This window comes from Barbatula barbatula, assembly GCF_947034865.1.
Source record: "Barbatula barbatula genome assembly, chromosome: 14".
In the NCBI taxonomy this organism is placed as follows: Eukaryota; Metazoa; Chordata; class Actinopteri; order Cypriniformes; family Nemacheilidae; genus Barbatula; species Barbatula barbatula.
This window is the reverse complement of record NC_136777.1, coordinates 10,479,175-10,491,191: the sequence shown is the minus strand read 5'-3', so window position 1 is coordinate 10,491,191 and position 12,017 is coordinate 10,479,175. Positions and strand designations below refer to the sequence as shown.

Here is a 12,017-nt window from a genome sequence, read left to right as displayed (position 1 = left end):
TGATTTTTAATAGGGACATATTTTCACTTCATATCATTAGTAATATATATCTTAAAATATGTTTTTCCCGAATTGTATACTGCTTAATGTCATCTTATCATCTCTGTTGTGATATAGACAAGTAAGAGGGCCTAATGGGAAATTGGCACTTTAGAGCATTGTACAGTATATGAATGATCTGCTTTAAAGATGTGGCAGTTGTATTGTTTTATAATGAAATTGTTTTAAAATAAAAGTGGATGAAAAGTAGAGCATACGCATTTTGCATATGACTCACTCAGTTTACTGGATTTTGTGAACGTCAAGTCAACCCCATATCTCTCTGTATCAGTATTACATCATGGTTTAGGTAAATATGTTAACGTGGTCTCACAGACTCCCACTGTTTATCAACATACAGTCACAGAAGCCCTTATGAACAGAACATTGGGGAAATGAATGTCCCAATACTGTGTCAATGTTTAACCAAGTCATCCTGCTGTAGATGTTATTTAAAATCTGGGTAAACCTTCAGTCCTTTATCAGCCAGCTGTAGATTCAGCAAAACATCTGAAGGTAAACAGGAGCTCTTTTAATCGTTTTCTTTTAATGTAGTTATATATGTATATGTTTGAGAAATTTTAATTAAATGATCATACTAAGTAACTTTTTAAATTGAATTAATATTTCATCTCACTTTGCTGGAGCTTTGCTACAGTGATTTTTTGTATAGTAGGCCTTTACATTTTAGTTTGGCTGATGTATGTGGAGTTTTAATGTACTGTATTTATACAAATATATTTTTGTTTTTTAAGTAGGCCTAATCAAAAACAAACAATATTTTATTTTGGGGTGTTTTCCCAGACAGGGATTAGTTTAAACCAGGACTAAGCCTAAGTTTAATGAGGAAATTGAAGTAGTTTTAACAAACATGCCTTAATAAAAACATGAAGGCATGTTTTTTAAGTTACAGTTTGTCAGTGCAAGTTGTTTTCAATTTGGACAGCTCTTACATTTATATTAGTCTTGGAATGGTCCAATCCCTGCCCCATATTGTTAGGCGCATGGACAAATGCAAGAAAAGCAGAAATGTAACAGTTTTTGTCGTTGCTCCATTATCTCAGTTAAGCCTATGTTCTCTGCTCTTTTGGTTCATGAGGGTTATTGCCCTCAAATTCAGCACATTCTATGAAAAAAGAGGGGTGGAAAACCAAAGATCACTCAAACAAAGCAGGCTTAGGTAGAATAAAAAACATTGTTTGTGAAATGATGCCAATCATGTAAAACATCTGTCTGTTGTACTTCCATGTAAAGTGTCATACTTCCATGTAAAGACTCATTCAGTCATTAAATATATAAAAAATCATTTATGATAATGTGGATCTTCAATATCCAATTCAACAGGTCGTGTGTGATAGCTTTCCAATAAACAAAGATGAACAGGATCACACTCATAATGATCTCCTTCTTTACCATGGGAATGGCCAATCGTGTGTATATCCACCCTTTCAACCTCTTTAGCTTTGAGAACATCAGCTGTGAGGTCATCCAGAAAGAAGACCACCAGCCCTTAGAAACCGTCCATCCACTGACTCTTCAAGACAGTACTGAGCCAGACCCACGGCCCAGCGGCACCACAGAGGACCTGAAAAACCTCACCCAACGAACTGCTGTGTTAGCAGAACTACAAAACTCCCTTGGGTTACGTATGTATCAGGCACTCAGTCGCTCACAGAAGAATACCAACACGCTGCTGTCTCCCGTTAATGCATTTGGTACTTTGGTGACACTATTCCTTGGAGCATCCAAAAAGACTGCCATTTCCTACCAACAGCTGTTAGGACTCAGCCGGGAGTCTGATCAGCCAGACTGTGAATACTTTATGGATGGACATACAGTGTTACGCACACTTCATTCCATAAGTTCAAAAGTAGATGAATCTCAAAATGAGTTCAAGACCCTCGTATGGACTTTTAGTAACAACGATGCTGACCTTTCTAAAGATTTCGTACGTGGAACACAAGACTTTTCAGATCAATCTTTTGTTCGGGCTGTGAACTTTGCACAGCCTAAAGAAGCTGAAGTGCAGGTGAACAGCTTCATCCAGAAAACATCAGACAGCAAGGCGAAGAAACTGTTTGCGGATGTCACTGCACAAACTAACTTGCTGTTTGCTAGTTCAGTAAATTTCAAAGGTGAGTTCTACATGTCTTTTCCTTTAGAGATATCCTAAAAGCTTGCAATTTAAGTTTTCTGGCCCATTATTTGTGATTTGTGATGATTAAAGACTTTATTAACGTCACCAAGAATCAAGGTCCAGTGTGTGAAATTTTGCCGCATCAAGTGGTGAGGTTGCAAATTGCAACTAATGGCTTACTTCACCCTCCCCCTTTCTTTCGAAGCACTACGGGGGCTGACACAGGATTAAGAAGTCGTCACATTTTTGTTTCTTTAACGAAGGAGATAGCGTATTTACAAAACACGCTCTGTAGAGCAGTTTGTCCATTTAGGGCTACTGTAGAAACAACACGAAGAATTCCATGCAAGGGGACCCCGCGGTGTGGATAGAAATAGTTCATTATATTTCTAAAGTAATAAAAAACATAACGCTTCATTATGTAAGGTCTTTATACCAAGGTGATTTTAGTTTACTAAAATTAAAACTTTGAAAACGTGCCTGTTCATTGAAATCAAATCAAATATTGACCTAAAAATGATTGGAAAAACATAACTCTTAAAACTTCTGTTGCCTCAGAAATAAACTGAAGTAAGTTTAAAGCAGTAAAATTATAATAATAAACAAAAAATTGAAATGTATTGATCTTATATAGCAACATTAGAAATAAACCAATACATTATAAAATGACAAAAGTACATACCGAAATTGCTAAAACCTTAAACTAAAATTAAGACTAAAAATAAAAAAATAAAGGCTATTTTAAAATATTAATAAAACAAAATTATAATAACTCTGCTTTATACATCTCTGAAGACATAGTTATTTATATTATGGTGCCTTTCTGTCAATAGATCCTCCAAAATATTATACACTGGACCTTTACAAGAAATATTGTGAATGTGATTTATTTTGTGAAATTAATCTTTATTAACTTTTCCAGGTAACTGGAAGTTTGCATCTGATCCTAATGCAACCACTGAGCAGGAGTTCTGGACCGATGAGAAATCCAGTGTCACAGTCCCATTAATGAAGTATCATGGTGTCTACATGCACTTTACTGACCCTCACAGGAAGTGCTTTATAGTCAAACTCGGCCTCAGCAAAAGGACCTACTTACTTCTGGTTCTGCCTCATAAAGGAACCAACCTGCAGGACATTGAGAAGCAACTCCGGTCAGATATCATATCTAAGTGGAATCAACGTCTGAAAGAGAAGTACGTACGCATGCTCTTTTTATTTTATTTTCATGTATTGAAATTAGACTTATAGTCTAACAATAGTTGGAAACTTAGCTATTGTGAGCCACTGCCTTCCACTAATGTAATTGTAAATTAAGCTGCCACAACATCCTGAGATAAACTGGACGACAGATGGTTAAACCTGAAATAAATGCAGTTTTAAAACAAAATTAACCTTAAGATCAGGAGAGTGCTCAATTTTGTTGAACAACTGTGAAATTAGAATTAAGTATACTATTCTATACAGAATATAAGATTAGTAATCACATGTAAATTGTGAATAAAACAAGAAATTAAATGTTTCTGTTCTTATGACTTCATCTACAGTCATCTGGTGCTGTTTTTGCCAAAATTTTCCCTGACTGCTGTGACTGACTTGAGATCAGTACTGTCTGAAATGGCAGTGGAGAAGTACCTCATGGGCTCTGATGCCAGTTTCAGTCAACTCAGCAGCAAAGGCAACTTCACTGTCGATCAGGTGATATTTGGGGAACAAAAGTTTCTTATTGGCTTTATGTACTGTATACTTGTTTTATTACGTTCAACTATTTACTAGTTCACTTGAACAAACTTATTTTATACGGTCATCAGCATTTTTAAAGGATCATAGTAATTGTTTTCCATAGAACGTGTAAAGCTCTTTTTTTATCTCACAGGTATTCAATAATGATGTGCTTGAGGTGACAGAGGAAGGATCTAAGGTTCTTCAGATAGAGGACCAAGCAAGACCTGTCCAGACCCTGACGTTTAACCGGCCTTTCTTCTTTGCCCTTGTGGAGGGAAACTCTAATGCCATACTCATGCTGGGAAAAATGGTCAATCCAACAATTTAAAACACATCTCAGTTTTGGTGGCTGTGGAGTATATGGAGAATTTTGAGTGCTTCCATTTGAATACATTAAATGTGAATTAAACATTAAAATAATGGACAGAATCAGGTTAAAGTCAACCAGTCACACACCTTTTAGACAACTTTGTCGTTTTTTTTTAATTACGTGAAATATGTACAAAGACTTTCCTGTATGAACTGCTTGAACAAATAAAAAAAAATATATTTATGAAAAACAACAATTTCTGTAAAAATGATTCTTACTCAACAAAAAATTGAATTAACCAGCAAAAGCAATTGTATGAAATATGTAATGAAAATGATTACAAAACACGCACACACAACATTTCATGGTATCCCCATTTTTATTTTCAAACCATCATTCAAATTTCAGCAATCCCATTCTACCCCAGTGAACTCCGATGTATAAAACAGATGTTATTTGAGCAAGCAACCTCTTCAGCGTTTGACCAGTTATTATTAAAATTTTCTAGGAGAGCAATTATAGACACACACAACTAAAGTCAAAGCACTGCTGTCATCTTAAATCAACTGATGTAACCACATCTGACAAGACACAGTAGCTTATAGGATTTAGTGTCAGTCCAAATGTCATGACTGGTGCATATATAAAATGACTGTTCCAGTCATATTCTTACATATAGTTAAGTGATAAATAACATGTCAGACAGTAAATCACATTGTTTTAGTGTGCTCCTGAAAAGGTAGATCTTGCTACTTGTTATAAGCAGGTTAGGCATTTGTCTAAAAAATTTAAGAACCCACAAAAGGACTTCATAAAGCTTCTCCTTAAAGAGACGCTGAGTGAAGCATCTGTTCTTATTCTGTCTGAGCATACGCTTGCTGATGGTCTTGAAACCTCCAAGAAAAGACAAACGGAACCCTACATTTGATCCTCCTGTGCCATCCTGTTTTATGACCCTGTCTGTTCCACTGAAGCAAGATCTCGTGCCTCCTGCACAAGTTCCAGCAAGGAAGAGAACATGGTGATCTCGCTTGGCTGGAGGCCCATCTTCTGAATCTTGAAAAAAAAATTACAAGCATGATAAAGCAAGACCATTGTTCTTTGCACTTTTGCAAATCGCATCTATTATGCGTACCTCTAGTAGTAAAATCCAAATATTTACCCATAACTAAAGTGCAAGTATATGTGATTTTTACTGTTACTGTATGTAATACCTGTTCTCCGAGGTATTCCACATCCAAAGCCAGCTGCAGGCGGATCTTACTGTCATCTGATGGCCCCGCATTGACACCAACAGTGCTGGTGGTGGTAGTTTTTCTAGCCTGCTTCAGTCTCTTCAGAGACTCCTCCATCTTCCGCACTGAGCTCAGCACGTCTGATATCGTCTCAAAATATCTAACAAACACAAAGGTTCTTTTGAGCAACAAACAACGTTTGGAATTGATGTGTGTGAATAATAAACTGTGGTTAAGTTTAAATAAATGTTTAGAGAAAGGTTTAAGTTCATTCAGCAGTACCTATGGGTGCACTCGGACAGTGTGATGCGGAGCCACTCCTGGATGATGGAGTCTTTCACCACATTTTTGGAATCAGTGACCAGCTGATGGAGTGGGCGAAGGGCATTGTCCATATACGCTGAGGCTCTGGTGGGCACCTCCTATTAATGAGAGAGCAACCACAGTTTTTATATGGCTAAGGAAAAGGAACAGCCTAGGTTAACATTTGCTTAATTTTGTACGATGTTAACTTCTGTGCAAGTAAAAGTGCTTTTGACCTTGTTGGTCCTTCGATAGAGCCGCGGAACCTCGGATGCATTTTTCAGGAAGCGAATGCTCCTCTCTTTCAAATGCTGAGTCATTCTGCTGTTCAGTGTGGGAATGCAGCTAGACAAGGACGTCTTGGAGTCCTGCAAGGCTTCTGGAGCACAACACAAGAATCAGTGATACAAACACACTCTCACATGTGTGGCACTGATGTTTATTTCCGAGAATGGCTTCAAACTTCAATTAACAAACCTGAAACAATCGCAAAGTTCTGGAATCCAACAGCCTCCAATTTCACCCTGATCATCTCAGTGATGTCTGGAATCTAGAAACAAAGTAAAAACATAATTGTATCCATGAGAAGTACTAAAGATTCTTCAAATAAGACCCGTCTCTAAATAAAGCGCATTACCTGCTCTTGTAACTTATCAACATCGGCTGCGATGAAGACGAGTTGCTTGGTAGACAGGGCAGTGGGGCCGGAGTTCTCACTGTCTGCGTCTTGTGATGTTCGGCTGGATGTGGAGGAGGCGGAGCTTGGAAGAGGCCTTACTGAATCTTTGCTAGTCTCTGGAGAAGAGGTCTTTGTTAGGACCTGCGAGATGACAAGAGTACAAATTAGTACCAATGCTATCATAATTCATATTCGCAGCACCATGAATATTTTACCTCTGTGAGGAATGTGCCATATCTGGAAAGTAGCTGCAGCGTTAGTTTCCAAAATCGATGAGCAAGTGGGGCCAGGTACACCTGGTCGGCCCAACACCTGCAGACACAGCTCCACAACACCTCAGTCACCTGCAGGTGGTAGCTGCCTCCAACTGAGTTTACAATGACAAAGAGCGGATTCTGTGTCAGTGGTGATCTGCTGTTTGTTCTTACGTAATCAAAGGAAACAAATGGTGTGTGGCAAGAATTGTGTATGCAGATATGCAGAGATGGACAACAAAATATGTTCCTAAATCTGTTTTGTATACGCCACCATCTCGTGTCATGGGGCATTATCTTGCCCCAACCAAGACATTTACTGACCTGGAGCTGTCACCAGTCCATCTGCAATGGCATTTTCTAGACTTCCAGCAATCTCCTTGAACCTAAAAAAACAGAAAATAATTTTTGGATGTAAAAAAATATATTTGAAACTTTAGATCATTTAGTTGACAAATTAGTAGAAGTATTGAAGTGATCTAAAAAAAAGGTCAGATGGTCAAAAAGGCCAAAGGTCAGAAGAGGGATACAGCTGTTTTCAGCGTGACAAAAATTATGCAGTATTGAAGTGCGCATGCTCAGTGGAGGAAGCTGTTTCCCTTCTAGTAAAAACCTATATCCACCTTTTTCACAATGCGCGTTATTACCCATTATGTCTTGCGTATGCTTCAGGTTGGCCTCTTGATCCCATTAGTCAAAAGCTTTTACACGGACGTTGTAATACATTTGTGTCACTTAAAACAGCATAAGGTTAAAGAGCAGTGTCTAAATTATTTCGCAGGGGCAGGAGTGTACAACCTAGATCGTAAAAACAACTTTGTTTCTCAATATAAGAAGTTGGACAGCGACATCTACAGGGGGATGATGACATTAAATTCTAGCAAGCAGCAGCAGTCACATATTGATATATCTTATGGATGTGAGTGTAGAAGAGCTTTACATTTATGAAAACACTGAAGCATACAGTTACGCAGAGTTAACATTGTACATATTCTTTGGTATGTCTTTGAATTCTGGTATACTGTGCTGTGTTGTTAAACATGCCTTTATTTATAGAGCTACAATACTGAAGTGGCCGAACATACACTTAAATACATTCATTACATACAAAATCAATTTAAATAGTGTGTATTTCCTGCGTCATCCAAAGCGAATACATAAGTTTGAATACAGCACAATTGTAATGTTAAACTTAAACTTTATTTGATAATTTAAAATGTCACTCGGCCCTGCATATATGTGTCGTGTTAATAGTGATGTACTATGCAATAACACTAAAGTTAACAATATGTTGTGATGTTTGAGAGGTGCAGAATCGATTTTTAGAGCTATGACTAAGCCGTCTTAAAATGTTATTTAAATAACGCTCTTGTTTTGTCACGTGGTAACACTCTTTTGTGAGGTTTTCTGAGCTTTTCTGAGTGGTGACAGCCTTTTACCGCAAAAATTCTAAGAGAAACGTTATTATTAACAAGAAATACTAAACCGAAGTGCTCTACAACAGCTCATTTCCAAGAAAAGGCAAACACAACAAACAAAGCATAACTGGCCTAAACAAACTAAGATAACACTGGACTTTATATCCAGTGAATGGTAATCAAACATCATAGCGCTCACACACAGAGCAGTACACTTCCAGAGCAATTATCTGTATTTTAATATATTACACAAAGAACAGGATCTAGGCTCAGTTCCTTTTTAATACTAATAATTCCCTTGACTGTTAAATGACTTCTGGTCATTCGTGGTGACTAGACATGGATCTCTACAATCATTTTAAAAAGAGAAAAGAGCCATTTCCATACATTGCTTTGTTCTGTTTAAACTCAAAGAAAGATATTTGGAAGAATGTTAGCAATATTCAGTTCTGTGACATCATCCACTACCATAGTAGGCAAAGCATTTTTGTATATTTTGTTGTTCTGTTGAATATTTTGAAGAATATAGGAACGCAATCTGTTCTGGGGCACCTTTGAGAACCTTTTAATTTATCCTACTATGGCAGTCAATGGTGTCACAGAATTGAAAATTGCTAACATTCTTCCAAATATCTTTCTCTGTGTTCATCAGAACAAAGTTCTTTATACAGATATGAAATGACGTGAGGGTGAGCAAATGATGACAGAATTTTCCTTTTTGGGTGAACTTTAAAGGAGTCATTCGACACAGCTAAAACGAATATTATCGTTTGTTTTAGATGTAATGCAATGTGCATACATCAAAAACGCAGCCTTTTCCAGATACCGTGCATGTTTGTATCCCATTTCTGAAATGCTGAGATTTTTTATAAAGGTGTGCTATGATTGGCCAGTTAACCAGCGTGTGACAGAAATGTAACGCCTCTTAACATATTTGGAACATCAGGTTCCAAAGCAATTGTACGGACTGGTACGCCCACCTCACTTGCGTTTACATTTGGGCGGTCTTAGTCAAGTCATACCAGGAACTGAGGTAGATTTGTGGGGGGGTGGTTACATGAGGCGTTTCAGGCAGGTCTGGGTGAGCATTCGCTTTTAGATAGAATGCATATTTTGTTCTGACACGTTTATTTTTGCAATTTTACGTGTCTAATACCTGCATGGGCAACTAATAACACACCAAAGACACAGAAAAAAATGTATTCACGCCATATGACCCCTTTAATGACATAAAGCATTAGAATAACATATCTGGGAATTTTTTCCCAAAAAATCATACCGCAGCTGGATGTACACTGGCAGGTTCCATTTGTTGTGAAAGCTCTGGTAGGAAGCATGTTCACGCAGTCTCTTCACACTGGCCTGGGAACCACACTGCCTCTCAAACTTACGCACGAAATCCATACTGACAACATATCTCTGAAAACAAGACGACATAATGAAGCATCAAAGAATGGTATTTTAAAACAAATGTAAAGACATAAACAAGTGAACATCTGTATATTTTGAAGATGTCTCGGTTTAAGCATGAATACATTATTTCCAGTGTTTACCTCATAAAACGCATCTGGGTTTCCAGGACTGAAGAGAGAAGGGAGCCTTTCCTCAATACCTCTAATGATTTCAGGCCAGACAGAGTTCACCAGGAAGTCATATCCAGGAACAATATCTGCTTTATCACTAGGTACACAGAATGGTGTGATATAAGTTAAAGTACATTATAATATTATACAGCAAAATGTAGCAAATAAGTGCGAGCAGCAGGCATACCTAGAGACAGCCCCACCAGTCACCTCCCGCAGCAGTCTACAATGGTGAGGCACAAACTCTAACAGCTTTGCATACATCATCTTTAGACCATTAGGGTTGGACTTAACAAACTGATCAACAATAACCTGAAAGTTAAGGTACAGTTAAGAAATCAGTATGTTGGGAATTGGAACAGGCTGCCAGATTACAAAAGTCTTTTATTTTATCCTTAAGCGTATCTGTAGTCTTTGTAATAGCAGTAAAGTCATCGTTACAAAAAAGTATTGCAAAGTGTAAATTTACCTCATCCATGTATGGTTTGATTAGCACTTGTCCAACCAGTGCTTCTGCATCCCTAGTCTTATCTATGGTAGCATACGTCCTGAGGCAATGCCGTACAATGTCCACATTGGATGTCTGCAGGCCTTGAATCAATAAGCCCTCCAGAGACTGCTGAAGCATAGCTGTGATTCCAGCTATTCTCTAAAACATGACACATGTTTAATTACTACAACATATATATTTATACATATGAGAAACACAATGGATTATTTTAAAACTGGCAGCTCACCGGGCGCACTTTATCAAGCAACGGCATTCCTTTGCTCTGGACGGCATGAAACTGTAACTGGTTGAACTCTGTGGCAATTCGCTCTAGAATCTGACCTGCCAGAAGGGGACTAATAAAAGAAGAAATAAAGACCACACACACCGTTCATTTGCAATGCAGAACATTTTATTTAAAAACATTTTCTTTTATCAGTCAAACAGACAGGTATGTATAATTCAAATTAACTTGCAATGCATTACTTGAACTTACTTGTCACAGCAATCTCTCAATACTCAACATACCTGCTGGTCTCTAGGGATGTTGTATCTTTTGTGTTTTGGTGAAGAATCTTCTCAATCTTCTCCACCGATCTCACAACTTGGATGAGTCTCAAAACACAAATCTGCAAGGACACAAATATAATACGGTATAAAGACAGATCATAAATCGATAGGACACCACACCATGACATACCTTCTTTTTTTGAATATCCTCCTGCTTGGATAACTGTGTGTCTATAGCATCAATGACTTCATTCACCGATGATTTTAAACTCTGTGCATGAGAAGAAGTTTCATGATTTCATGAAATATGGCCGATCCAAATCCATACACTGATGCTGTGCAAAGCACTTACCAGAACTTCTTCACGTAACTGGCCAAGAGGTACAGAGAGCTGATTTAGGACTTTATCCATCCCAACCTAAAATTAGAGATACAATCTTCTCCATCATCCAGATAAGACCTCAACCAATAAACATAGTTTATACAGTATCATGATGCTCTCAAGCCAAGATAAAACACACAGCAAATTCTTAAACTCACGAGATTGGTGGACAGGTTAACGAAGTCTGCATAGTCTTTATTGATCAGCTCCACCATGGCTGTTTTGAGAAGTCTGTAATATTGCTCCAGATCTTCACGCATCTCCTCGAGCTGGACGCGTTTTCTGCAGTCAGCCACAAATGTGTCCACGTCGAAGTCATCCTGCATAAAACATGGCAGTATTTAATAATGAAATGTCCTCGGTTAGGAAACATTTTCCTAATCACAAAAAACAACTGGAAGGCACAGTGTGACGTCCCGTGAATATCTAAGTATTTGAGATTCGCTACAAGCTATACGCTTAGTCATGTCAATATATTACTTTTGAACACAAACTAAACCTAAAGCAGTCGCTCTTAAAGGAAAAAACGGGAGTTTACACAGATATACCATTGTATTACCTTCATAAATTCGTCTTTGTCAAAGCACAAAGAATCGGGTCCCTTTGGTAAGGTCATCATTTTATTAATGTTCGGCTACAAAATAATCTATTATAACGTTTGTTTTTTGAAACGGAAAGAGTATTGTCTACATTTCGTTAGAATGACAGAAATCGTTCTAACTTCCGCAAACATGGCAAACGCCAACGACTGAGTAAAGAACGCACACCCTTCACACCCCTCGAGAGTTTCTGAACAGCGCTCCAGCTGGTTACCAACGGTACTGCAACATGACTACCGTATAGTAACATGCAAACAAACGGGTGACAGTGGCCGCTTTTAACTAGTTGGCCAAATCAGTCGAATTAAAATAAGAAAATAAATTACCTCACAATGTGAATAAAAAAATAAACA

General features: G+C 37.8%; 2 protein-coding genes across 3 annotated transcripts; one reads left to right on the top strand and one right to left on the bottom strand.

The window, feature by feature from the left end:
* The first annotated feature begins 398 nt into the window (after positions 1-398).
* agt (angiotensinogen) lies at positions 399-4,456 on the top strand. Its single transcript, XM_079473026.1, has 5 exons — positions 399-555; positions 1,384-2,174; positions 3,099-3,372; positions 3,724-3,874; positions 4,053-4,456. Exons 2-5 carry the CDS (start codon positions 1,415-1,417, stop codon positions 4,227-4,229), a joined length of 1,362 nt encoding a protein of 453 aa, XP_079329152.1. The 5' UTR covers positions 399-555; positions 1,384-1,414; the 3' UTR covers positions 4,230-4,456.
* Positions 4,356-11,914, bottom strand: cog2 (component of oligomeric golgi complex 2). 2 transcript variants are annotated; one of them, XM_079473024.1, is made up of 18 exons: positions 11,625-11,914; positions 11,224-11,385; positions 11,036-11,101; positions 10,874-10,954; positions 10,702-10,802; positions 10,421-10,529; positions 10,153-10,332; positions 9,871-9,995; positions 9,654-9,780; positions 9,380-9,519; positions 7,007-7,068; positions 6,644-6,795; positions 6,387-6,569; positions 6,227-6,299; positions 5,986-6,128; positions 5,729-5,868; positions 5,426-5,606; positions 4,356-5,267 (listed from the first exon to the last, which is right to left on the bottom strand). In XM_079473024.1, exons 1-18 carry the CDS (start codon positions 11,682-11,684, stop codon positions 5,160-5,162), a joined length of 2,193 nt encoding a protein of 730 aa, XP_079329150.1. In that variant the 5' UTR covers positions 11,685-11,914; the 3' UTR covers positions 4,356-5,159. The 2 variants fall into 2 exon arrangements, with proteins under 2 accessions (XP_079329150.1, XP_079329151.1); XM_079473025.1 differs by lacking the exon at positions 10,874-10,954 and having other exon boundaries at positions 11,625-11,819.
* Positions 11,915-12,017: the final 103 nt, after the last annotated feature.

Bases quoted from the DNA above. Each gene is read 5' to 3' on its own strand.
- agt (XM_079473026.1), top strand. From the start codon at position 1,415: ATGAACAGGATCACACTCATAATGATCTCCTTCTTTACCATGGGAATG. The intron at 2,175-3,098 runs GTGAGTTCTACA...TAACTTTTCCAG, and splicing joins TAGTTCAGTAAATTTCAAAG to GTAACTGGAAGTTTGCATCT. The intron at 3,373-3,723 runs GTACGTACGCAT...CTTCATCTACAG, and splicing joins AATCAACGTCTGAAAGAGAA to TCATCTGGTGCTGTTTTTGC.
- cog2 (XM_079473024.1), bottom strand. From the start codon at position 11,684: ATGATGACCTTACCAAAGGGACCCGATTCTTTGTGCTTTGACAAAGAC. The intron at 10,333-10,420 runs GTGAGCTGCCAG...GTCATGTTTTAG, and splicing joins TGCTTGATAAAGTGCGCCCG to AGAATAGCTGGAATCACAGC. The intron at 5,869-5,985 runs GTCAAAAGCACT...TCTCATTAATAG, and splicing joins TCTATCGAAGGACCAACAAG to GAGGTGCCCACCAGAGCCTC.